Source organism: Pararge aegeria, chromosome 12 (genome assembly GCF_905163445.1).
Source record: "Pararge aegeria chromosome 12, ilParAegt1.1, whole genome shotgun sequence".
Classification (NCBI taxonomy): Eukaryota; Metazoa; Arthropoda; class Insecta; order Lepidoptera; family Nymphalidae; genus Pararge; species Pararge aegeria.
In genome coordinates, this window is record NC_053191.1 from 7,653,650 (window position 1) to 7,679,148 (window position 25,499).

General features: G+C 36.2%; 1 protein-coding gene across 2 annotated transcripts in view; it reads right to left on the minus strand.

Annotated features, from left to right (window-relative positions):
* Nucleotides 1-635: 635 nt before the first annotated feature.
* Nucleotides 636-25,499, minus strand: part of LOC120628011 (citron Rho-interacting kinase) — a 29,645-nt gene continuing 4,781 nt past the window's right edge. For both annotated transcript variants that reach the window (XM_039896190.1, XM_039896189.1), the window contains exons 6-30: nt 25,160-25,275; nt 24,225-24,405; nt 23,492-23,627; nt 23,190-23,283; nt 21,838-22,020; nt 20,884-21,148; nt 19,459-19,668; nt 18,762-18,878; nt 18,029-18,181; nt 16,132-16,395; nt 15,377-15,445; nt 14,940-15,187; nt 13,536-13,692; nt 11,590-11,691; nt 10,490-10,657; nt 9,386-9,595; nt 8,607-8,723; nt 7,920-8,026; nt 7,777-7,845; nt 7,636-7,692; nt 7,501-7,554; nt 6,800-6,944; nt 5,670-5,862; nt 4,520-4,785; nt 636-3,863 (exon numbers count right to left, since the gene is read on the minus strand). In XM_039896190.1, coding sequence (XP_039752124.1) covers nt 2,799-3,863; nt 4,520-4,785; nt 5,670-5,862; nt 6,800-6,944; nt 7,501-7,554; nt 7,636-7,692; nt 7,777-7,845; nt 7,920-8,026; nt 8,607-8,723; nt 9,386-9,595; nt 10,490-10,657; nt 11,590-11,691; nt 13,536-13,692; nt 14,940-15,187; nt 15,377-15,445; nt 16,132-16,395; nt 18,029-18,181; nt 18,762-18,878; nt 19,459-19,668; nt 20,884-21,148; nt 21,838-22,020; nt 23,190-23,283; nt 23,492-23,627; nt 24,225-24,405; nt 25,160-25,275 — 4,746 coding nt within the window. In that variant the 3' untranslated portion in view covers nt 636-2,798. The remainder of the gene's footprint in view (nt 3,864-4,519; nt 4,786-5,669; nt 5,863-6,799; nt 6,945-7,500; nt 7,555-7,635; nt 7,693-7,776; nt 7,846-7,919; nt 8,027-8,606; nt 8,724-9,385; nt 9,596-10,489; nt 10,658-11,589; nt 11,692-13,535; nt 13,693-14,939; nt 15,188-15,376; nt 15,446-16,131; nt 16,396-18,028; nt 18,182-18,761; nt 18,879-19,458; nt 19,669-20,883; nt 21,149-21,837; nt 22,021-23,189; nt 23,284-23,491; nt 23,628-24,224; nt 24,406-25,159; nt 25,276-25,499) is intronic.

Sequence of the window (25,499 nt, forward strand, 5' to 3'; positions counted from 1 at the left end):
CGTGGATCGCACTAAGAAATAATTAACACATGTGTCCTTGCCTGGTCCTGGCAACAAATTACGCTAGGCTCTAAAGGTGCGGGAATGGCGACCTCGCACCGGCATACGGAGCGTCATCAAACGAGTCTCAGGGGACTCGAGCGGCACAAGACCTTTGTCGACGTCCATTGGTTGACATGATGATTTAAATATTCACGAGCACCATCATTGGACAATGCCCATTTCCTAACTCCGGCCTATTATTGTTCCACAACCTTATTATAAGATGCTATTGACAATAAGTGGATGTCATAAGGGAGCCACTTACGCCAAGCGGCACAAGACCCAATTTGGAGATCTCTACAAAATACCTGCGGCAGTTGAACGTCCATTGGTTGGCATGATGATGAGGTTGATTGATATTAACCGGCGCATTATGAATAGTATGTGATAAAGGCCAACCAATTTCCAAATTGTACTAGTACTAAGAATTTATAAGCAGGAAATAATAAAAATTTTGGTATAAACGAGGAGTTAAAACAGGACGCTGCTGCATTTCAAAACAACTGAAACGATGAGACATTGGATGGGGCCCAATAACTATTTTTATTCTTTCTTAATTAATTAAATTAGAGCAAAATAAAGTAAAACATGGATGTTAAAAAAAAATATTTTATTATTCTTTAATAATAATTATAGTACAATAGTAGGCAAACATGTCATAATGATATTCAGTAAGTATCATACTTAAATCTTAGGTAAACAAGTTTAAAGTGTTTATCAAATCACAGTAAAAGATTGTTGCTATATTTTTCGAAAGGCAAGTAAAATATTATACCTAAAAACATTCCGCGTAATATTTAAAATAACATAAAATTCTTTCTCAAAATTATTATCGATTAATTACGTTAATAAAAAATCTCATTCACAAATACTACGGTAAGTACGAATTGTGTAAATAATACTAAGAAGGTAAATTACATGAATAAATAACTAATTTACACATAATTAACAATGTAAGTAACCTAGCCTAGCCATAATGCTAAAATAACTAAGTACGTGTTACATCATCTTTAACTAAAGACACATTGTGTAAATTTTAATACTTTCCTTTTGATACACAGAACTTCTTAAAGCTACAGTTTTTTTACTAATCGCTTCAGATCGCCGTTATTTCCTAAAAATCGGCGGTTAACATTCTGAGTATTAGTTAACAACGTAGAGTAAAATAGCGGGGTCATTATTACAAGTAAATAAATCCAAAAACGCTGAACGCAAAAAGTATTGATTAAGCTCCTAAAAATATAAAGACGGCATTTTATTAAAAAACAAAAAAAAATTATTTTAGTCCATTAAAAAAAATATAACAAACAATTTCGTTATCTTTTATCTCACAATCTTGTTAAGTATATATATATGTATAGGAAAGGCTCCACGAAGCAAAGTAATTTAAGATCAATTATTTAAACTTATGACGACTTTTGTAACAACAGAAATTGGAAGACGATATGAGAATTAAAATTAGCATAACTTTTTAAAAATAGACTATTTTTTCACCACTGGCATTGTTTTAGGTTTTCTGATTACACTTTAATTTATTCATATCATTAAATTAATATATACTATTACAAAAAAAACCATTTAACTACTATTCCATCAATCCGCACTGGGCCAGCATGGTGGACTACAGCCTAAACCCTTCTCTGTGTGAGGATGTAATGGGTAATGTGTTGGTAATGGGTTGATAATTGATATGATGATGATGATGATGACTATGAAAAATATTTTTCTGTGATATTCTGTTTGAAGCGGCGTTGCCCTTATAACGTAACGGCCGTTTTTACTGGTAATTTCCTACTCTTTAAGGATTTCTTTTTCAAAACTCTCTAAACATTAATATTTTTTGAGATTTAACAAAAAGCGAAAACTATATTTTTGTTATCTTAATTTTTTTAATAAGAATTGCAATTTTTGTGTGCTAATATTACTTTCGATACATTTTTCTAGACAGCATTCATAATCGAATGAGCCCTCGCTGATATTTTTAGGAGCTTGATCAATAATTAACACGAGTTTGCACTTGTTCACTACTTTGCTGTTTTGAAGTCTTTACTAAATTGACTGCACTATGTATATAACTACATTGGCTAAATCCCTAACGGTCACAATAAAACTGCATTTTTTTTTCCATTTCCTCGCGTAGTCCGATGGTACAGACAAATTATAAACACAAACTCGTGTGATTTGATGAGTTCAATTTTGCCAGTCGCCGTTTAAATAAGTAACCACTGTATATCAACTTTAAATTTTAAATAGCTAGAAACTAAAAAAAATGTTTTTATGGAAAATGCCTAAAAAATAGTATTAAGCGGTGCGTGAACTAATTGTCACTATCATATTACTTACGGCTGCTTTAAGGCGCTTTTCTTGACAACTGTAGCTTAGGTAACTTTTGTCCTAAACAAACTGTCGTGCACTCATTATTCTTGTCAACATGTATTATATACACAGTGTATGTGTATATGTATAACACAGTGTTTTTACGAATCAGATGCGACTGTACTAGTCTAGCCACTAAAGAGATATCGAAATAGTTTTTTGAGCATAAAATGTGATATTTAGAGGATCAGCTCTCATCTCGAATCCATGTAGTTCCATTTTTCTAATTTTTAAGTAAAATACTTTGTCTGCAAAGAAATAAAAAGTAAATGGTAAGGCAGTTAATGCAATAAATACTTTATACTTACTAAAGACTAGGGTTACCAATCGTAATTATTACGTAGGACATGGACCTATGGACTGCTTCTGGTATGTAATGTCTATGTGAAGCGGACTTGCCTTGTGAACATTTCAGCGCAAACATCCGCCGTACATTTCGTGGATCCAGTGCCTTCCTCACTCTCTGACTCAGAATCCGAGTCAAACTCCAAAGTTACTGCGGGGGACTTCCTCCCATTAGAAGTGCGTTTTAAACCAACTTCTGTAGTCAAAATTTCTTTAATGACATCATCCGCCGATTGTTCTTGGCGATTTTTTGTTCGTAACTGCTGAGCCCTTTTCCTTATGTCAGCTAAAAACCCTGTAGTCAACTCGACGCTTTCTTGAGACACGTCCTGGGGCGATAAATCGGTCAACGATTGAGCTAGGTCTGAAGTCGACGAGCCTTTAGAATCCGATATGGTTGCTAATGAATCCAATGAAGTACCCATACTCTTAAACGCTGCCATGCCTTCAACAATCGAAACTTTGTATTCATCGTCTATCTTTGATTTTATGATGATACCATTCGGTGCTGCTCCTAATAGAAAAGGTTCTTTGCACTTATAGTTAAAAATATCCGGTTGGTAACATTCAGACGCAGTCGAAGCTAGTGAAGTAGTGTCGCAGGTACAAGGCGGTGATCTATATGTATCGTCACTTATATAAATAATCGTGACCCTATCTTCCCCCACGACGTAGAGGAAAGGACTAACGTATTCCCAGGAGTGTACGGCTGAGCTCCACTTAGGATCTTCATTGCGCGTTCGCCTTCCATTCTCATCGACGAATACCCCACATTCGGCATAACAGATAAGTATTTCAACCGGTTTACTTCGGATTTGCGCTATCGCTTTGGGTGCGGAATGTTTCTTGAACGCAGCGGCAACTACCGGTTCGTCCATCGCAAAGGCCTCCAGCGCACCAGATGGCAAGTTAACTTTTAAAGGTTTCTCTCCCGCGATGTATATTACGTTATGGGTGAGAAGCATTGCGTAAGGTGCGCGATCGACAGTAAGAGAGCGCGCAATTTTGAACTCTGCGTTCGCTGCGTCGAAACGCAAAAGGAACACGCGACGACCGCAAGCGACCGCCGCACAATGCCCTTCTGTTACCTCTGGGATTCCCTGCAAAAAAGGAAGAAATCTGTAAAGTCTTTGAATTCTTAGGAAGTTCGGTAAGGATAGGATCTAGGGCTCGTGTAATAACGAATCAAAATAAGAAATATTTGTGATTTGGTTTGTACACTATACATGTTCTAATTCATAAATAAGTATAACGTAATTCGTACTCTTTCGCTCATAAAAAGGAGGCAAAGTACTAACCAATAGGCTGCTAGATTTTTAGACGAGGGCGGGTTTAGAACCCTCGTTTAGTTTTAATATCACGAATGTTAATAACATTCGTAAACTTAATACTTGTCTGATTATGTAAACAGTCTTTTCATTACATATTAGTGTAAACTATGTTTTAAATATAAAAAAAAACAAATTTATTAAATGAAATTATTAAACACAAATCATAAAAAGAGATTTTCTTTATGAAATTATGCTTATATTATTTTTAATTTTCTAAACAATTTTTTTATAAAAAAGTTATTGGAAGATTATTTACATAATAAGAAATTTAAGAATATATGGAGTGTACACATTTTTTATGGAATATGAGCATCAAAAGTGCCATCTATGATATGATGAGGGTATATTTTAATTAAGAAATATATGTTATTGACTTGCGACGTATACTAACCTACAATATGTACATTGACTGCAGCAATATATACCTTGACTAAGTGCGGTGTAGTATTATCGGGTAGTTGCACCCTGGAGAGGGTGGCGGCTGGGCGCAGGCCGGGGGCGCGTCGAAGCGCCGAGCCGAGGGCGAGCAGTCCCGTGTGCGCCGCCAAGCCTCCGATTACGAGTAGCGCGCGACCACTCGCAGCCGCCAAGTGCTGTACGGCGGCCGGCTCCGAGCGACGCGGCGGAGATACGTCCCCTTCCCACTCCACGCGCAGTTGACCACGAAGGGAATGCAAACCGTCCAGAGAACCTAAAGTTGAATACATATATGACAGATCTCCATTATTATTGCTGGACGGAATGTTGTCACTTTTTTTATCATATTGATAGAAGCTATTTTGGCGCTGTATATTGCGAAGCTTTAATAAGAGTTTACAAGGTTTAAAATTTTAATTACTATTTTATCACATCTACCCCGGGAACACGTAGCACACTTTTTTTGCACCATCGTTCGTAGGTTGCAGGTAGGTTAAATTTGTTTGTCAACAACCGATCGGTAACGCACCTAGACGGTGACTGATTACAATTTTATATTAGTTAGTGTATCTGATGCCGGTATGTCGTGTGACGCTTCAAATGGGGACAATATTTAAGCTGTCATTTGTGTAAGGGAAACGAGTCCAGTGCTAATATTAGAGGTCATAAGAGGATTCGGGTCTTCTCCTTTTGTTCTAGAACAATCAGGCCGAGCTGAGAGGTCAGTTCCATTTATCGAATTTGAAATCTGACATGGCGTTAGGTTGACCTTGGGCTGTATGGGTTGTGGAGTACGAATTCAAACTGAGGCAATTTGGGATACGATACTACATGGGCGCTTATATTTTATACTGTATCATTTTATTGCAATCTTGGTTCCGTACTAATTTACAAATTCATATCTATCTATAAAATAGGTACGTATCTTACTAAAATTCTATGAGAAGCATCGTTATAAAGCACGCGGGGATATATTTGCCTCCGCAAACGTACAAAACTCCCGTCCCGTTCGATTGGCTTAGCTGAGCCTTACGTACTTACTCACGCACAAGACAAGAACAGGAAGATGTTTCTGAATATTTAGTAGGTAATTAGGTCAGTAAGCTTGTATGAAGCGTTAATGGCGAGCTTTTACCATAGCTTCTTTGTATGACGTACCTATAGCTAGTGCGTTTGACGCTACATAGAGCGCGGTGGTGGGTTGCGCTCGGGTCTGCAGGAGGACTGGCGGGTCATATCCGATGCTGTGCTTATAAGTGGGCGTGAGCTTGTTGAGCCAATCGGACCGCGCTGCTATGGTGGGGCAAACTACTATTGCTTCAGCACCATTCTCCAAGTCTTCTAACTTGATCTGTAAACGTCGGGTGAGTTATTTATCATAAAGTTGTTCTTTATTGACAATTTATTTGAAAAATACAAAAGTTAAGAACATCGCGACGTCAGGAAAAGAAGAAATCAATAAAAATAGAGCACAAAGGATGCCCTTATCATTTAGTAGTTATATCTGCCAGGCAACCTTAGGATGAGAATAACAAAGAAAATAGATTATTAAAAACATATTTGAACATACTTATACTTAAAACATTTTGTACAAAGGAATACTAAGTACGGCCTTATCGCTTAGTAGCGATCTCTGATGAAGGTACGTTGTTAATAAGGCGCATACTGTTTACTAGTGTGTTGTAAATTTATCTGCGGACCAAAGAAAACAAACAAATGATTGGTTGTGAACATTTTCGTTTCGGTTGGTCAAGGTTATTTTAGTATTCTTGAGTTAAAAAACATATTTTCTTTATAATTTTTACACAAGACTAAATTTTAATTTATTTAGGTTATTAAAATTATTATATAGAAGACTCAAATGTTGGTAACCCCTTCACCAAGCAAACGATCTGACATTTGTTTGTTAACATTTAGTCCACGACTAAATTGGCCGCACTTTTGAAATGATTTTTAGTGGTTTGTTTTGTTGAGTTGAGGAGTTCGGTCCTTTATTTCTAAACAAAGTAAAGAGTAACATCGCCGCCTCGAACTGGGTGCCAAATGTGATTTTCAACGTTTGCTTATTAGATGGCGTGAAAGTTAACTACGATTTATTTGGTAACGGAAGAGTGGGATCTATTGAGGATATTGTTTTCCGGTATTTTAACTAGATGGCGCTTCCCGATACCATATAAAACGTAGTTAACTATCACGCGATAGAATTAAGTAAACGTAGGTACAAAATCTCACACAAGGCCAGCCTCTTTCTACTTTCAACTAGTAGAAGAAAAGTTAAGTATAATTACTGTAAATGCTCGATTAGCTTCGTTGTGCGGCAAGTCGCGTGCGTCGGCCGATACGAGTCTCGCGCGATCCGTCCGCTCGCCGCGACGCAGTAACAACGTGCGGTCCGACGCACGGGCTTGAACGCGATCACGGGTACCATCCGACCTATGGGAGAATAGGATCGCATCATAAAAGCAATAAATAAATAAGCCTCGTCTTGTCGCCACTATACATGACTTTTATATTATATTTATTTATGATATGCTTATTATTTAGATGAACGAATTTTTATGAAAACAATAAAGCTTAGTAAGAGTTTGGCTTTCTACTTGTAAAGTAATGGTTAAATAATTTTGCTGCCTACCAGGTACAAAGAAAAAACAAACAAGTAAAGTATTCCTCTTTATAATATTAGTATAGAACTTTGAAGTATAAGTATAAGATGGTGGTTTTGTTTGGTTTCATATCCTCTTATCGCCAATTGATTGACAGCGCTAACGGTTTTATAGATCAGCCCTCAGCTAAGGGGGCTAGGCCGTTTGTTATAGTTATATTTAAACTAAAGTAATAATTGCGACGATTGCAATTTAATAATCACCAGTTCCTTGCTAGGCCTGCTGGATGTAAAACCGTGAATAATTATTAAAAATGTATAAAAAGTAGTGATTTTATCATAATTTCAATGATGTCCTGAAAAATATTCTTTAGAAACGATACTCACCATATTATTAACAAAGAATCGTCATTCCCATCCGGAGTGTCGACGTCAAAAGAACTGTAAAACAGATTAATACTTTGAATTCTAGAGTTTATAAATGTAATTTCTCATAAATAAAAATGTAATTTATCAAATTACCTATTCACAACTATCTTTGGTTTCTCTTTCCTCTCTCGCCTCGGTGTTGGCATGAAGCTGCAAAATATTTATCATGATTGTTTTATTTCTAAATTATATTGTATTAAATATTTAAAAAGTAGAAAAACATCTTATACGTACTTAATATCTCCGTTAACGCTTGCCGCGGAGAGTTTTGCTCGTAATCGTTCGACTTCTTCACGTAATTCTCTGTGAAGGAATATTGAAATTACTATACAAAATTCTAGGTGTTAATAAAATGGTAGTTACTTGAAGTTTCATACCTATTAACTCTCATTAACGGTGGTGATGCGGCGGTGCGACGCCCTGAGCGTCCAAACAGTTTATTGCTTAGCGAACACTTTTTTCGACCCGCTTCCTCTACCTTGGCCTAGAGTATTCACAAAAATAAATCTTGAATTTCAATCATAATTACACCATAGTTACACAACAGGCCTACAATAAGACTGTATTGAGATTATCTTAAAAATCGTAAATATGAGGATTTTATTTTATTTCCTCGTCCACATGTTTTAGCGATCATGAGATTTAAAATATATATATTAAATATAAACTTTATTAATAATCTTTAGTATACGTGGTCACACTAATTACAAACATGCACGCACAAACAACCACGTATAACCTATTACGTATAATATTATAATATAAATTTTTTCATTACAATATTGTTTGTTTGTAAACATTTAGTTAAGCACTGAGCTAATCTGTTATTAAATCCATTGTAGTAACTACCCTCTTCAATACAGGAATTCCTACCACAGGGTAGGCCATTTATATCTTTGTAACCAACAATTCTCAAGCTTGAATGAATGACAAACATTGTTTCGCTTGGCGCAAGACCGCGAGAAGTTCGTTGAGCTAACGGCCCACCTCCAGTAGTAGAGAGGCAAAAAGAGAAGAGAGAGAAAGAATTAATGATTATTATTTTTATAAGCCATACAAGATACCTGCAGGAAGTCTATAAGCTTGGCTTGCTGTCGCAGTGTAGCGTCTGCTTTAGTCTCGCGCGTGCGCCACCACGCAGCCGCCGCGGCGTGCGCCTCGCGTGCTGCGTCTACCTCTTCCTATAAACATTTTTTTAAGATCCGCGTTTATTACGGTATTTTACAAATTCCACGGAAACTGGGTTTTTCTTTCTGAAGTAAACAGTAGTCTATGTTGCTCGCCACCCTTCATCCAGCTCGCCTCAACTAACTCTATGCCAAAGATAAAGTTGATTGGTTGCTACTTTGTTAGTGCGAGAGTGAAGAAACAAACAACTTATATTTCAGGTAAAGCTCATTACACAAATAACACAATTAGCACTCCGGCAATTTATTTGTAGCATCCGGCAAACAAACAGATACACTTTCGCATTAATATAATCATTAATATAATTATTATAATAAATTAATATAATAATAATATGCATACTAAAAAAAAGTAGTACAGATTATTTAAGATGAGATATGAACGATTGGGCGCATATAAATTGTAGATTTGGAAACAGTGTTTTTAGGCGGCGACTACCATCTACAACAATCCCCAAGCCCAGCTTGGTAATTATAAACCGTCCCGTCGTTTGGAGCGGCTATAGATGACCATAATATTAAGATAAGCTAAATAAACTTGCTTCTAAAATTTTCTCAATAATAATTAACACATTTTTAACACTATTGCTTGGTTTTTAAATTTCTTATGTCACCTGATGATGAAATTATGATGATTATGATGATGATGATGTTACCTGTGACTCGGCGAGGCTGGCCTGTAACTGAAGCGCTTGCGCGTGATGGTGGTGAGCACGCGTGCGCAGAGCGGCGCATTCTTCTTGCAGGTCGCGCACGCGCCTCGCCGCGCTGTTGAGCGCAGCGTCCCGCGAAGCCATTTCACTTTCGAGGGTCGCCACCCGGGTTTCCACTTCCGCTAGTAGAGACTCCCGGTTTTCAAGCCGCTCCTATATATTTTTTTAATTAACGTTCATTGTCGTCATTCTACGCGGTTTTGGACTGCAATGCTTAATGGGATCTATTCCATGATGGGTCGACAGGATTGTTCCGTGAATTGTTGAGGTTAGGTTATTGAATGACCTTTATTTCAATTTTCGCAGAGTACCACTATAGTACACTATATTAATAACATGTCTTTTATAATGTTTAATGTCTTCTTTCTTGTTAGGCCAGCCAATACGCATGTGACAAAAATAAAAGCAAAAGATAGGGAAAAGATAAACAGACAATAAAATAAAAAATTACACTTAAATAAATATTAAAACTCAAAACGTTATCTAAAACGCCGGTATACCAAACCTTACGGACAGCAGTCATTTGCTAAGTGGGTGCTTAACTGACAACGAGTTACCAATATTATGAAGGAATTACAGTCCACTTCTCGGTTTTTCTTAAGCTGCTCAACAGTGCATTGTACCACCTTGACAGCAATATACAACGCGTAAATGAAAACCGCAATATTACTTCTTATGCTTTTGCTGTGAAACCGTAACGCTATTATTTTTGAGTAAACCACTGCCATAGTTTTTACTGAAATAAATCAGATACAGCCCTAACATCACATGCAAATGCTATGCTATGTAATAGGGAATCCTGAAAAAGTAAAACTAGATGATGGTGGTGGTAAATAAATTAAATAGCTGATAATTGTAATTGCGAATTTCAGTACTTGTGTATCGTGCGTTTTTAATAATAGTGTTGTCATACGTAAACACTTGGAATGTTTTGAATTAGTTTGTATCGAAAAAATATGCTTCTTTTGATGGGTGGTTCCTTATAAAATAACCTTATGCACCCTTCAACAGTATTGCGTAATTGGGTTACACGTTGTTTACACTTACGCGCAATATCTGTAGATGTGAATTGGCCATACGCAACTGTTCGCGAGCCTCGTCGCCGCGCTGCACAGCAAGCCCTGCAGAAACTGCCTGTTCGGCGCCATGACGTTCAGCCTCCGCTAATCGCTCCCGACACGATTGTAAATCGTTTCGCATACGTGTCATTTCACTCTATCATAATAATAATAATATGTTTATTTATTATAAGAATAATAATAATATGTTTACTTATAACTATTTGTAGTAGTAACCAACTGGCTACTTCTCTCAGTGTCCCAATGGAGATTAGAAGGCTTAAACGTGCTTCCATTTGGGATTTTACTAACACATGCATTTCGTAAAATAAGAGGCACAGCCATTGACGGATGGCCGGCCTCACATGTCAAAAAACACACGGAGGAAATCTGCTTATAGCTGCTTCAGCTGATCGCATGATGAATTAAAAAAAAAAAGAATGTTTACTTATAATAATACCAGTTATTGTTCCGATAGTTGTTTCAGTAAATGGTCTTCTCGCGAAAAGCTTCGACCAACATGTTCAAACCAAGTTTCGCTTGGTTGTTGGATCAAGGGTCGTATACAATAGGGTAGTAATTCTTGAAACGGCACGTATGAGGAGAGGAGGTGTGAGGAGGTTCGTCACTCTGGTGCCCTGACCGCCGGTTGCTTGGGTACTCAAAAGTCCCGCAAGCGGAGGAGTATTTTTTTTTTACATTTTAGTGTTTTTTTAAACTGTTATTAATGTCAAAATTCAAAAAAATGTAAATAAATGATAGAGTATAAATAATAATAATCATCATCATTGTCACCATCACCACCATCATCATTATGTCTGGTGGGAGGCTACTCCCATGGCTCCCAAACAGCTAGCTATTAGGGGTATGGGTTTAATATAACTGACGTACCCCTAATCGGTTAGCCCGTTACCATCTTAGACTGCATCACCAGCAGGTGAGATTGCGATCAAAGGGTAACTTTTAGTGGAATGGAAAAAAAACATCGTCTTTATCGCCATCATCATCAATAGCCTATAACAGTTCACGGCTGGACACACAAACATTATTATTTGTATAAAGAATAGTGATTTGTTTAAAATAAAATACCTCGAGATCTTTGTTCTTGAGCTCATGATGATCCGCCAGCTTTTCCAGATCTGTGAGCTGTTCCTCTAGTAAACTACAAGCTTCTTGTAACGCTTTGTTGTTCTGAAACGAAATACCATTTAAAATCTAATTTCGCTGAGGTAGTATCAAATTTCGTTGATGTAGGTTAAATTTGTATAATTTTTTTTAAGTGGGATACACCTCTTCGACCAGTTTTCATTATTTAATTTTAGTTTTCTAGAATATTATTCAAGGCGCTAGCTTGAATTACTTATACTGAAACCACAACGCTCATAATTCCAGTAGCAAACTGGATGAAATCGCTAGACTGAAATCTGCTGAACTGAATTGATGGACTGAAATCAGAATGCACAATATTCTAGTTGCTATCCAGCTCAGGATTAAATAGCTGGACTGAAAACCCTATTTTATTATCATCATTGCGTTGCGGTGCATGCCGAAAATAGTATACACTTATTGACATCTATGACTACCAGTAGAATGGCTGGCCGTATATAAATAAAAGCTTAAATTTTGTCCCTGGAACGAATACCATTGTGTTTTTAGTTATTCAAATATTAGTTCCTTGAACACTCGTATAATAGCTTCACAACCTACTCCGCCAAAATGGCGTAAACTCGCCAGTTGCCCGTGACGGAGATGCAGATCGACATATTAAACTTTTTATTCTGATCAAACAAATTGTGAAATTCGTGTACATTTTTTTGGACGGATGCACGATGTGTTTTACCTAAATTCATCAAGATTAGTGCATTGGTTTAGCCGAATATAGGTAACAAACCAAAAAACAAACACATATACTTTGGCAATCATAATAGTAGTATGAATTAGTTCGGATAGATAGCATGAAAAATGTTAACTAACGGAGGTAGAAGAAAATTTACCGTCTCCAAATGCGCGTGTAACGCAACGAGCGCAGAGTCAACTGCTTGACATCGTCCTCTAAGCCGGTCGGCCGCGAGGGCTAGCCTCATGCGTTTTCCCCACGCCGCTCCTGTATGCTGGGTGGGCTTGGGCCAAATTGTGGGTTTGTCCCCAACAGATTTTGTACCACGGCGATAGGGAATCGACATCACATATACTCAAGTTATTACTACCATTTGTTATTTAATAAACTTTTACGCGAAAATTAGACCCGTGGAATGGTTTTCCACGAATATATTTTATTATTGTGTATTCCATTCTCTTTATCAATAACTACACAGACAGTCACGTTGATTCGTGGCTTCGTTATTAGATAAATGAAGCCCAAACAAGAAACATACAAGTGGTATGTTACCAAAATTAATTTTAACGTGTAGCTGATTCTTTCTTCTTGTTTTTTTATTTCATTTTTATATTCAGATTAGGTACGTAAAGATTTAAATTACACACACAAAATTATATCAGTAATTATTTAAATTCAGGCTTGTAAACAGATTTCTCAGTATAGAGCTAGAATTCAACAGTGATTTTCAACGGTTTTTTTTTATTTACTTCTATCTATCCGATTATTCCACCCTACTATATAATCGTACGGTAACCACATTACTGACAGAATAGTTTGTTGACTGGTGATTAAGGTGTCAATTCTTGTGTTGTTACCATTTGTTTGTAAATATGTTTATGTGGCTCGTACATTTGAACAAAGGAATCAACAATCATAACAGGTTGATTATTTTTAGAAGACATTACTCACAGACAGACAGAAAACAAGCACGTATGGCATAGTTTTTCTTCACATTTAAGTTAGACCATTGTTTTAATAGCTGTGACTAATATTAGCGTTTTTTTTCTTAAAGTTCATCTTCATGACTAAACAAAAATGCCACTATTATATCTAATATTTTATCAGCTATATTTAAAATATTTATTAAATATAAAAAAAATAGATATTCTATAAACTACATACTATGAAATGCAAGGTAATAAAATAATGTGCTTACTTCCACTAAGTCGTTATTCTGTGCTCGAAGTGGCGCAAGTTCGTCTCTTAGTTGGGCTCGCTCCCTCGAAGACAGTTCCTCTTGCTCCTCCGCGTGCAGTCTACGCTTCTCGCTGTATTGAACTTCGCTTTTCAGCTTACGTATATCATTCCTCGATCTGGTAATCGATAATAAAATTGTGAAGTGAAAAACTAAAATACATTTATTTTAACTTTCTTGCAAAAAAGAGCACGTGAATATCCACAATATTGCTGCCCGCATACGCAAACTCTTTCTCCATACAGAGGAAACTCTTCAAAAATAAATGTTTATTGTATGGCAATAGCAATTTGTAACAAATTACCAAACACTTTAATTGACCTCTCTGCCTAAATTTAAGAATAAAATTACTGAATGGCTTATGCTTTGTCAGTTTTATTCACTAGAGGAATATCTAAAATTAGGGGTTTAAATTATTGTATTTTAAAATTTGGGGTTTAAATTACCCTAATTTTAGATATTCCTCTAATTACTTTATATTATTTAATTTAAAGTTGACATTTTTATTTAAGTTTGATACCTTAATTTTTTGACATTTTGTATAGAATGCAAAAATATTTTATAATTAAGGTGTTAATATATTTTGCATGCCATAGAATAGCCGATTGTAGCACGTAACATGTTATGTTTTATTATAAGATCAAATTTGTTACCTGCAATCACGCAAATAAAGATTTGAATTAGAGGCGGTGGCGGTGTGATCTTATTGCACAGACAAACCTTATGTAACTTATGTAATTTTTACTATAAGCTGTGATAAATAACCATTGTACTACGGCAATCAGATGTGGAAAACCAATGGCTGTAAACAGAGCAACGGTTCGCAGGGCATGCAAGAACCACGTCCAACACAGTGTCGCCCTCTGTCCATCAACCTCGTCTGAAGCGTCTCGTGCCTATAATTACACGACATGGTTACCGTGTCGCTCAAACTGGATCACAGCAATGCTAATTGGCGCCAGAAAAACAATGGGCGGTATTCCCGGACGAAATCTACTACTAACACCAAGATCAGATATCCCGCTTTTTTATTTGTGGGACTCCACCTGCCAATTTTAATGTCCCGACTTGTTATTACTGTCGATTAACTCTGTCTACCCAGCGTAACTTTGGCCTGCCTTAATAGATATAAATTCAAAAATTCAATGTTTCTTTATTCATTTAGGCCTATGGAGCTTTAATAATTGTAGGGGATGGTGAAAACTTAGTTCGCCAACATAAACCTAAAGCTACGAGGGTTCCAAACGCGCCCTGGTCTAAGGAGAGCTCACAGTAAACTAAGCCGGGTATTTTTTTTCTACTCTAATATACATAATCAAATACAAAAGAACAAAAAATTATTATCTATCTATATAAATCACTTACCTGTCAACCTCCGCTTGTAAAACTTGGTTAGTCTTCTGCAATTTATCCACCTGTTCCCTTAATTTCTCGGCTTCTTTCTTGATCTGTTCATACTGCGGTTTTATTGTAGTTATTTCCTTGTGCACCAACCCGGCTTTCTCTTCGGCTGATCTTCGCGCTTCGAGCGCGGACGAGAGACGCTCTTCCAGTCGCTTCAGTTCTCTCGCTGTCATTTTTGCGTCTAGAGATAAGTCATCGAACTCTTTTTCCTAAGAAAAAATAATAATAATACAAACACTATAAATAAAAAACTGGACAAAAGCGACGTCATCAAACCAGATGTTTAATTAATTATTTTTGATCTATGCCAAAGAAATAATTATTTTCGGTGGATTGTGATTGTGATTTTCATCTTTACTATGCGATTTCCTAAAGCACCAATGTTTAATATGACTTACCTTACGCCATCTAGCTAAATTAGCTGCTCTGGTTTCTTGGCGGAGTGTCGCAATTTCTTCGGCTCGGGCCTATAAAAAAAAACCAAATGTTAATAATAAACTGAACATAACGCCTAATTTTATAGCCATTTTTTTCCCATACCTCATAAAAGTTATGCAAACTAAAGAGAGCAAGAAATAAAACGAAAAAATTAGAAGAAGTAGACTAAGAAGAAACACTTTATTGCACATATAACATACATGAAAACAAACAGTAAGGAGTATACAGTACACAATGTAGATATGCAAAGGCGGCCTTATTGCTGCAAGCTCTTACAGGCAACCTTTGTAGAATGGACTTACAGCAAGAGAATGGGATAGTGCCAAGAGTGTTGATAGATGTACATACCAAAATGTATAGATACAAATACAAAGATAATTTAAATAAATATACGCAATAAATAAATATAAAATATTCATAATATATATAAAAATATAACATACATAATATATATATAAGCATATTTTAATAGAAAATTTAAAATAATAATAAAAAAGAATCTACTTCAAACGCCATCACTCAAAGAGAGGTAGTAGACCTTTAGATGACTCTTAAATATCGGGAAGGGAAGGGAATTACTTCAACGGATTTCAGCAGGCAGATTGTTCCAGAGCATAATTGCCTTAAAGGTGGAAAAATTACCAAAGAATTAAAATACGAAAGACGGCCTTATCGTTTAGTAGCAACCTCTACCACGCAACTTATGACATCTTACTTGTAACTGTGCTTCAGCGCGTTCTAGTTGTTCCTTCAGTACGGAGACATGTGCATTAACATGAGCGTCCGTGACACTTTCCGTATCGCTCCTGTTGTCTCTATGGGCGTCGACTTCCTCAGGTTCCTCGGTGTTGGTACTACTGGTGGCTTGACCCTTTGCAGCGGCTTCAGCGCTATTCACAGCGCAACGCGTGCACGAACGGTTTTCTAAAGCGCTGACTTCGCGTTCTAGTTGACGGACGAGCTGTTCTAATGTGTTCACCTGTGTATTCAAATTGTTTAACAGATTTAATATATATTTTTTTGTAATATATATATATAAATGTTTCATTTAAAGAAGCAATGTACCAATTTTTGAAACACACGAACTTTTTTTCAGCAACTCATGTTGAGCGCTGTTATAGGTTGTTGAATGGGTTGATATATTTATATATATATATCAACCCATACAACAAACATATATATATATATGTATATATATAAATGTTTCATTTAAAGAAGCAATGTACCAATTTTTGTAACACACGAACTTTTTTTCAGCAACTCATGTTGAGCGCTGTTATAGGTTGTTGAATGGGTTAATATATATATATATATATATATATATATATATATATATATATATATATATATACATATATATATATATATATATATGTTTGTTGTATGGGTTGATATATATATATAAATATAAATATAAATATATCAAGGATAAAGTACGAAAACGATACGGATGTAATGTAAAGATATTACGTTTCAGATCGGGTTTCTACCATTCGATACGGGTCGCGTTTCGGCCATGTAAGAAACAAAAAATACGATAAAAAATTAAAAAGATAAAACAATTTCACTGTACAAATAACAATCTTAAGATACTTTACATGAATATAAAGGTAAGTGTAAACCTAAGAAGGGATTTTTGGTCCCAATTCCCTATAGCGATGGTAGTCTGCTCAGACCAAAAGTCCGCCCTAAGGAACACGTCCTTACAACAGGGCGGAACTCTAATCGGAGTAATAGAAGACCTCAGGAAACGTATAAAAGCTTTTGAGATTTGGGCATTCAGACACAATTAGTTGGACTCCCAAATTTTAAAATGTGGAAGTTCTGCAAAGTATATACGGTAATAGAAGTTGCACATCTGGGGCACGTGCTAAGGCACGAGAGATATGAGCTATACTGCAATACATAAAAATATAACAAATTTTAAAAAGAAAGTGGAATGTAACAATATTTATAGTAAAAATACACTTATAGTGCAGTTTACTAGGCTGCATAAAATTTGTAATTCATTCAAGGCTAATTGTATATCTTTTTATAACAAATTACCAGATGAAATCCTTGACATGTGTTTAAATAAGTTCAAAGTTTATATAAAACGTAAGCTTATAGAAAAATCCTATTATAATATTTAGGATAACAGGAAAGATAAAAAAGCTTGGGTATGAATTGCTCAAACTTCATAGCTCAACATTAACTAGACTGTGAGATGGTGATAACAAAAAAAAACCTGGCTTAGTTTGTAGTGGGCTCTTCTTAGACCAGGGCGCGTTTGGAACCCTGCTAGCTTTTAATTTTAAGTTAACAAATGCAGTTATCACCCTCACTAACATTAATGTAACATGTTAAATGTATGAACGCTTCATAAGTGCCTGTAACAAGGTCCACATGAATAAAACATTTTTTAATTAGACTTTAAAATTTGCAACTGATTCGCAGAAAAAAATCCTGGCGACGAAACATCAGAGAGTGGACAGGAATCGCGAGTGTAGGAGAATAATATTGCCTCGCGAGAAAAGACAGGAATTTACGAAACTGACTGCCAACGCCGAGAGGCGCGGCAAGAAGATTCTTAGTCGCCGAGCTATCGAAGCTCCAATTATTTTTGATTATACCTTTTCCCTGTGTCTGCCGTCGTCGTGTAGCGCGGCGGAGGCGCGTGCCTCGGCCGCCTCGCATCGCTGCTGTAACCGCGCCTCGGTACGCGCGCTCTGCTCTTCTAGCACCGCCTCGCGTTGCGCTGCCTCGTTTATGCCTTTTTCTAACTCCTAAGTAAACCCAAAGTTGATGATGAAGCCCTAGTGAAAATCATTCAGTTTCGCTAGCTAAACGACATTGATTCCAAAATTTGACTTTACAGGTCCGAATCTGGCCTTTAACTTTTGCCCTCCATGCCAGAGATATAGCACTGCAGCAATCTGTCTTATTTTTTCCAATGTGAATGGTGGTAAGACGTAAGAATAGTCACAGTGTTATTTACTCCGATGTCTTTTTTTACGTCTTACAACAAGCCAGCCCAGCTAAGGCAAAGTCGTCTATACAATGGTAAAAAAAAATAAAAAAAAAAAATTAATCGGAGCATCTCGAGTGACAACGAAGAGAGGTATCAATTCAATCAAATGCGGTTGTGTTACACAACCGGAAAAAAACGAATAGGCATTTAATCAGATGCTTCCAAATTTCTTATTGCAATAAATTGTTTAATTTTCAACAGCTATTGTAAACTTTACAGTAACTACAGTCAATTTAGTAAATTACCTTCCTACCTTTTGTCACAGACTCTAGTGGTGAAAAATGAATTTCTTAAATATTTACAGGAGCGATGTATAATGTTTTCTATGAGTATACCTGAACTTGTGCCCCTAGTGAAGAGCAGCGCATGCGTTCTTGCGCCAGATGAACTTGAATTTCGTTTAGCCGCTGATTAGTCGCAGCGGCTATGCGTTCCTTTTCACGCACTGCGTCCTAAACAATATTGTAATTATTCATTATTTATAAACTTAATATTATTGTCTTGACTGAAACATATTAAGACAAGTGAATTAGTTTTGTCTATTAATTGCAATAAGTCAAGTATATATTTGTTATGTGTTATTATATTTGTTATTTATTTATTCGTCATAAAAAAAAACAATTCTCATTATGAGAGGAGAGAAAAAAATATGATTGCAAATATATTTACTTAAGAACAAGGCCACATATGAGATAACACAAATATGAAATTCAAAATACGGTCTGGGATTTAGCATAAAAATGCAATAACACAGATTGATGAATAGATAAATGCGTAAATTGTAGTGCAAATATGAACAATGCCTATAACTGTTCCACATATTTATGGGGGGATCTATGAGCCATTAATTAGACCACATATAAAAATACAAAGAATATATGTATAAAAAAAAGAATAAAAAAGTAGATTTCGTGGAAAGAATTCTTCATATCAGTTCCCGAGATCATCGCGTTCAAGTAAAAACACCAACAAACAAACTCTTTTGGGATATATATTAAGTATAAGATGTAAGTATTAGTCATACAATCTTACCTGTGCTCTACTCAACTGGTCCTTCAACTGTTCTACATGAGCCCTTAGTTGGATTGTTTCCTGTTCTGCAGTAGCTAGCCGTGATTCGACTTCCCGGCGCGCTCGCAGTTCTCGGGCGGCATTGGCCTCGGCTGTGGCTACCCTAGCTCCGTCCCCTTCACTCCCACTTAAGGTTTGACGCCGCAATGCTCGCTCTTTTGCTATGGTGTCCTACAATTTGAAAAGAAATGAAGTTTTATAGTTATTTATGCAACTGATACGTAATGGAGGCCATTGTAATACCAATCAAGAGAGAAAAGTAAAACCGTTTATTACCAGTAGAATACATTATACTAAATTTTCTAAGAAAATAATAATAAACTAAAAAAAGTCTTGGAATGGTAAGAATAAAAGTTAAGTATAACTTACAGTGTCAATATTTATGAAAAACTTTAGCATGCAAATCTGCTACGATTAATATATATAGAACAGGAATGTCAGGACTTTGACAAAAATCATCCAAGCAACGCTCGCAGTTGTAATATGTTTTGCTTACGTAATGTGTAAGTGTGAATGATCGTGTGAATTTAACTAAAATAATGTAACTAAACTATGATTAACTGAAATATGCAGACCCAAAAAGATCTATAAACAAAAATTGGAAATACCTTGGGTTCGCCATTCCAGTCCTGGGATTAATAACCGTAAATTACTACCTAGAGTTCTCTTCTAAATACTTTTTACACAAAATACGTTTAATGCATACAAATAAATAACTAAATCGAATTCTGTAACATCTACCTCAAAAATAAACAGAAAATACTAATAAAATACACCATACTCATATATAAATACACCATAATGCTCTATTTATTTATTGCACTCACAACAGGCTTCACATTCATTTCCGTAATCCACCTGTGCCGTAAATCTTGCACGTGCTGTATAATGTCCTGAATAAAACTATACACATCAAAATAACAAAGAATTTTCAGCACCTAAATTTAAGAAAACTTCATTATTAATACAATTTAAAAGTCCACGGGGAAAACTAATAGCTGTGATGGCCCCCTGGTCTCTACAAACATGTCTAAATATAAGAGATTCTTGTTGCAGTATCTCAAACTTAGTACACATTTTTATTTTAGTACACATTTTATTTTTTAAAGTACCTGCATTTTTTGTCGTAAGTTTCATATGGTACTTGCATAAAGTTTTCAGACGTTCTCCAACTTTAACGTAACGTAAGATCGTGCTATCAGAACTATATTATAGCAGAAAAGAACTGCATGTAAATCGGTACATCCGTGTCAGCTCTACATAGATATTGCTTTTTTTAATAACTGCAGTAAACCTTTCGATGAGGTCGACCCGTATGCGCCATTTGCGTGTTTGCGCACGCACACCGAAATCCGAAATCGGTCAGAAAAACTGTTTTGTTATTACCTTGTAATGTTTATGTTGCGCCCGCGCTGTGTCCGCCGCAGCTAATGCGCTAGAACATTCCATCTGTAGTTCCTTCACTCGCGCCTCAACCCTCGAAAGATCGCCTTTCAAAAGATCCCTTTCAGACTGCAGTTCAGAGGCTTGCGTCTGTACGACTCTTAGCTCGTTTTTTGTACGCTCAGCGATTCCGGAACGTAGCTCTTGGTTAGAGCATTGCAAAGCCATGCGTTCCTCCTTCTCCACCTTTATTTGACGCTCGAGACGCCTGCAATATTGATATCATTGAATGATTATTAAAGGGGGCGTCCATAAATTACGTGAGGTTGTTTTTTTTAATTTTCTGTCCCTCCCTCTCCCCCTGGTGAGATTTTATTCAACCCTTTCCCCCATCCCCCAATCTCACGTAAGATTTGGTGACAAAATGTGGGTTCCTTACGTTAACGCGTTGGATTGTTATTGTAAAAGGACCAATGGACCAAAATAGTATAATTTTTTTAGTTTCAATCAGAAAAAAAATTGCGTGATATTTGCCGAGACCCCTCCTCTCTCCAACGTAAGATTAGATGAGATTGGACTCGATATATACTTTAATTGCACACCACAAAAAGTACGTAGAAAAAAAAAGACGTAACAACGTATACAATTTGGCGGCCTTATCACTTCATAGCGATTTCTTCCAGGCAACCAATGGTCAAGATAAAAAACAGGTACAGAAAATAGTTAGGTGGTGCATATATACATATACCCATAAAATAAATATTTCATTACTTAAATATATAAATATAATATACAAAGTATTTATTAGACCAAGTTTTCAGCAATAGCAAAGAGCAATAAATCAATTTTACTGAGATGTTCTAATGTTGACAAAACTAAGAAAACCATCAATATTATTGAAGATGAAAGAAGCTTTAACATAAAACTCATGTAAGTTACAATGATCAATGCTCATACTTGTTCTGTAAGGTAAGTGCAGTGATTTCAGCTTGTAACTTAGAGCGCAGAGTTTCGGCTTCAGCGTCGGCGTCACGTCGAGCACGTTCTACTGCGTGATTCGTGGCTGATTCTGCCGCTGCGAGTTTACTTTGTAACGACGCTATTTCACGTCCACGCATAATTGCTAACTTCTCTGCAGACCTGAAAGCCGAGTGAATATGGTAATGGTATTCATTTGGTAGCTTAACAAGTATTATATGGTTTATTGCGGAAGAGTGAAAACCACCTTTGATCACTTAATATACCAGATCATATTCGTAAGAATTCAATATTTAATGTAACTTTATCTATTTTTTATAATAATAATAATAATAATAATAATAAAAATCCTTTATTGCCATACACTATTGCTAATACAAGATTAATAACTAAAAGAATCATCCATTAATATTAACAATATGGCAAATGGCCGCAAACTCAGCCTTATGCTGTGCATTAGCAACAATGCTCAGCGCTGATTTTCAGTCTGCACCAGTATCCAACTGAGCAAACAACCGCGACGCCCGAGTAAATTTAAGAAAGAAATTTAAATAAAAGAGAAAAAAAAAAAAAAATCCAAATAAACTGTAAAAGAGAGCCAATAAAACTAAAACTAACGCAAACTTAAATTAAACAAGTAGGTAAATAAAAGTAATTAAAAAATAAATACATAACATATACATAATTCCAAACAGTACTCATTTTGCATAGACAAATCTCGCTGCTTCAATTTGTAAGTTAAGGTATAATTTTTTAGCTTGTGTTTAAATACTATTTCGGCAAGAATATTATCACATGTACGGAACGGAGGAGGAAGATCATTCCAGATCTTGGCCGCAGCGAATCGAAAGCAGCCCCTGAACCCTGCATTTTTGTGTTTAGGGGTGGCTAGTTTCCATTTATTAATAACCCGCCTTGTATCATTATTTCTTTGCCAGTGCATTTTCTCGTACAGGTACGGTGGACACTTACCATGCAGTATTCTGTATATCATCATTGTCAGGTTGCAGGTTCTTACGTGATTTCATATTCAGAATTTTGTGACTGTTAATTACGGGTGTGATATGACTTCTACGGGGCAAATCGTAACAGAACTTTGTACAAGCATTTTGTATAGCATTTTTATGGTAAAATTAGCACTCAAAGTTGTATAAAGTGGTTCACACAATAACTAATTTATGACTTTACCTACAACGGTACATTACCACAACCATAAACAACCTTATAAAATTGCCGTACCACAACACATCAAATAAAACAATAACTTATTTTGCGTAAGTATAACGATTTTAGTTTTATTAATTTAAATAACCTTTTTATTGAGTACTTACTTAAAAGTTTGCAAGTCAATAGTTGTGCAATCATGCGACGCGTTGAATCCGCTGCTGCTTTCTTCGCTATCATCTGGAGCTACGTATGAGTAACCTAAAGCAATGATTGTTTGCATTAAACCCTTTGTAACATCAAATAGGCTTTTATCTAGGTATAGTATATGCAATATAGCAATATACATAACTAATAAATTTATAATGTTGCAAAGAGCTAAAATACACATTCTCGACAGGTGTCATTATATCAGAGATCCTTATTTCACAGGAAAACAAAAAACTTGAAACGGAAAGCTCGAACTTACCAACAAAAGGCAGATGGCCAGCAAATGGTGGCCTTGTGCGAAAAGGCGCGGCGGAAGGTGGCGAGGCCTCTCTCGTTGGACTTGGGAGGAAGGTGGCGTCTTCCGGACCACGTAGATGTGGCACCCACGGTGGTACCTAAAAGCCCAGCTTATGTGTATGGTGATCTCATTCTTTAATACTCTCTAATGGTGACACACTTTTAACCACCAATTGTGACGACAAAATGTACAGTTTTTGTGTCATTTAATTGTACTGGCTATTACTCGTAACACGTCTGCATTTGTTTTGATTTCTTATAAAACTGCGGGTAATTTTTGCATGTTTAATAGTTTTTGATTACAACTATAATAGACTTAATATACAGGTATAAATCCGAAGCATAAAAAAGGATTTTAGAGAAACTCTCGAACGTGGCTACGCTGTTGCGGATCTTGAGACCAAAATATAACGTTTTAGGAAATACGTTTTGAGGAAATTTCCATAATCTCGATGATACGCGCTTAACGGTCTCTGGCAAGTGTCATTCGCGCATTCAACGAAACCAGATAGCAATATTATAAAAGAATAGAATTTTATTCGAAAGTGGGATGCTTCTTAATTAAAACAGCATTACAACCCATATAATTTAATTACAACTCCGCTTAACCTTACGAATTAAATTAGTTTTACATAACAGATCTTCAGTCTTGTAACGTAATAGGCATTTTTAGTGTGAAACGGTTTTTAGGTTACCTGGTCACGTATGGCGTGCAGTGCTAAATGTGCGAGCGCCGGGTGCTGTAAAGTATTCAGATAGTTGTATCTCTTCGAGGGAGACACTCGCAGCAGCCCGCTGACGAACGAGCGCCACGTGTTTGACGGACCGTTGGGTAGTGGCTCAAATGGGGGCATTGCGTTCGAATCGCGCTCATACCTGTAACGATATAAAGGACCCTGTATGAACTAGAAAGGCATTAGTGCCAATTCTGTTGTACACAAAACCCTAAACTTAACCAAATTGCAGAGCATATGACTCCTAACTTCCTTACTAATATTATAAATGCGAAAGCGTGTTTATTTAATGGTTTGTCAGGCCCTATTTAAAAAACCAAGTTTTAGTACTAGTAGAGCTTATTGTAGAGCTCGTTTATTTCTGGTGCTAAGCAGCTTTGTTGCAATACTGTGGTTTGGTCTGAAGGGGTGCCGGTGTAATTCCTCCGGCTCGTGAGGCTTAAAACCTACTTCTCAGATGGACTAGGGGCACCACATTGCAGGATGTGTTCCTTGCATGCCTTATGTTTATAGGCGATGGTTTTTCACATACGATCAGGTAGGCCACCTTCTTGGTCCGTCAATTATTACTAAATTAAAATAAATAGGCTTCATTTTTATCCCAGAACACCGTAATAAATGCGGACGAAGAATGTTTCTTGTACTAAGGCATAATAAACCTATTGACTAGCAAGGAGCTTTTCAGCTTAGTTTGGTTTTAAGATTTTTGGCATTAACATTTGTGTATTTTTATTTATTTAAACAACTTTATTGTGTGTATAAAAAGAAAAATATGCAATTTACACAGGCGGAAACTTGCTTAATATAATAAACTGTTATTCTTTGGGATTTGTATAAGTTGCGCAAGGTGTAGCAAGCAGTTGATAGCTCTTTTCACGTGATACAGCAATACTTACTTTTGTATGTTACTTAGTATTTTCAGTACAGAGTCGTCTTCACCCGAAGAAAACGGTCGCCTGAGCGTTACTAATTCAAACGCTACCACACCTAGTGACCAGTAATCGCAGGCTGACTGAAAAAAAAAAATAACAACAATAAAGACTTGTTTTCGAGTATGGAAATACTTGAACATCAGAGTAAAATGAATCTTATGTGAATTACTTTTAAAGCTCAAATTTGTATACAATTCCTTAGTGGAAAGTTGTGACAGAACCTTTGTAAAACAAAAATGGGAAGTATAGGATTTGCTACTATAAAACGAATGCAAAGAGGTTCTTTTTACTTTGACGATACGAT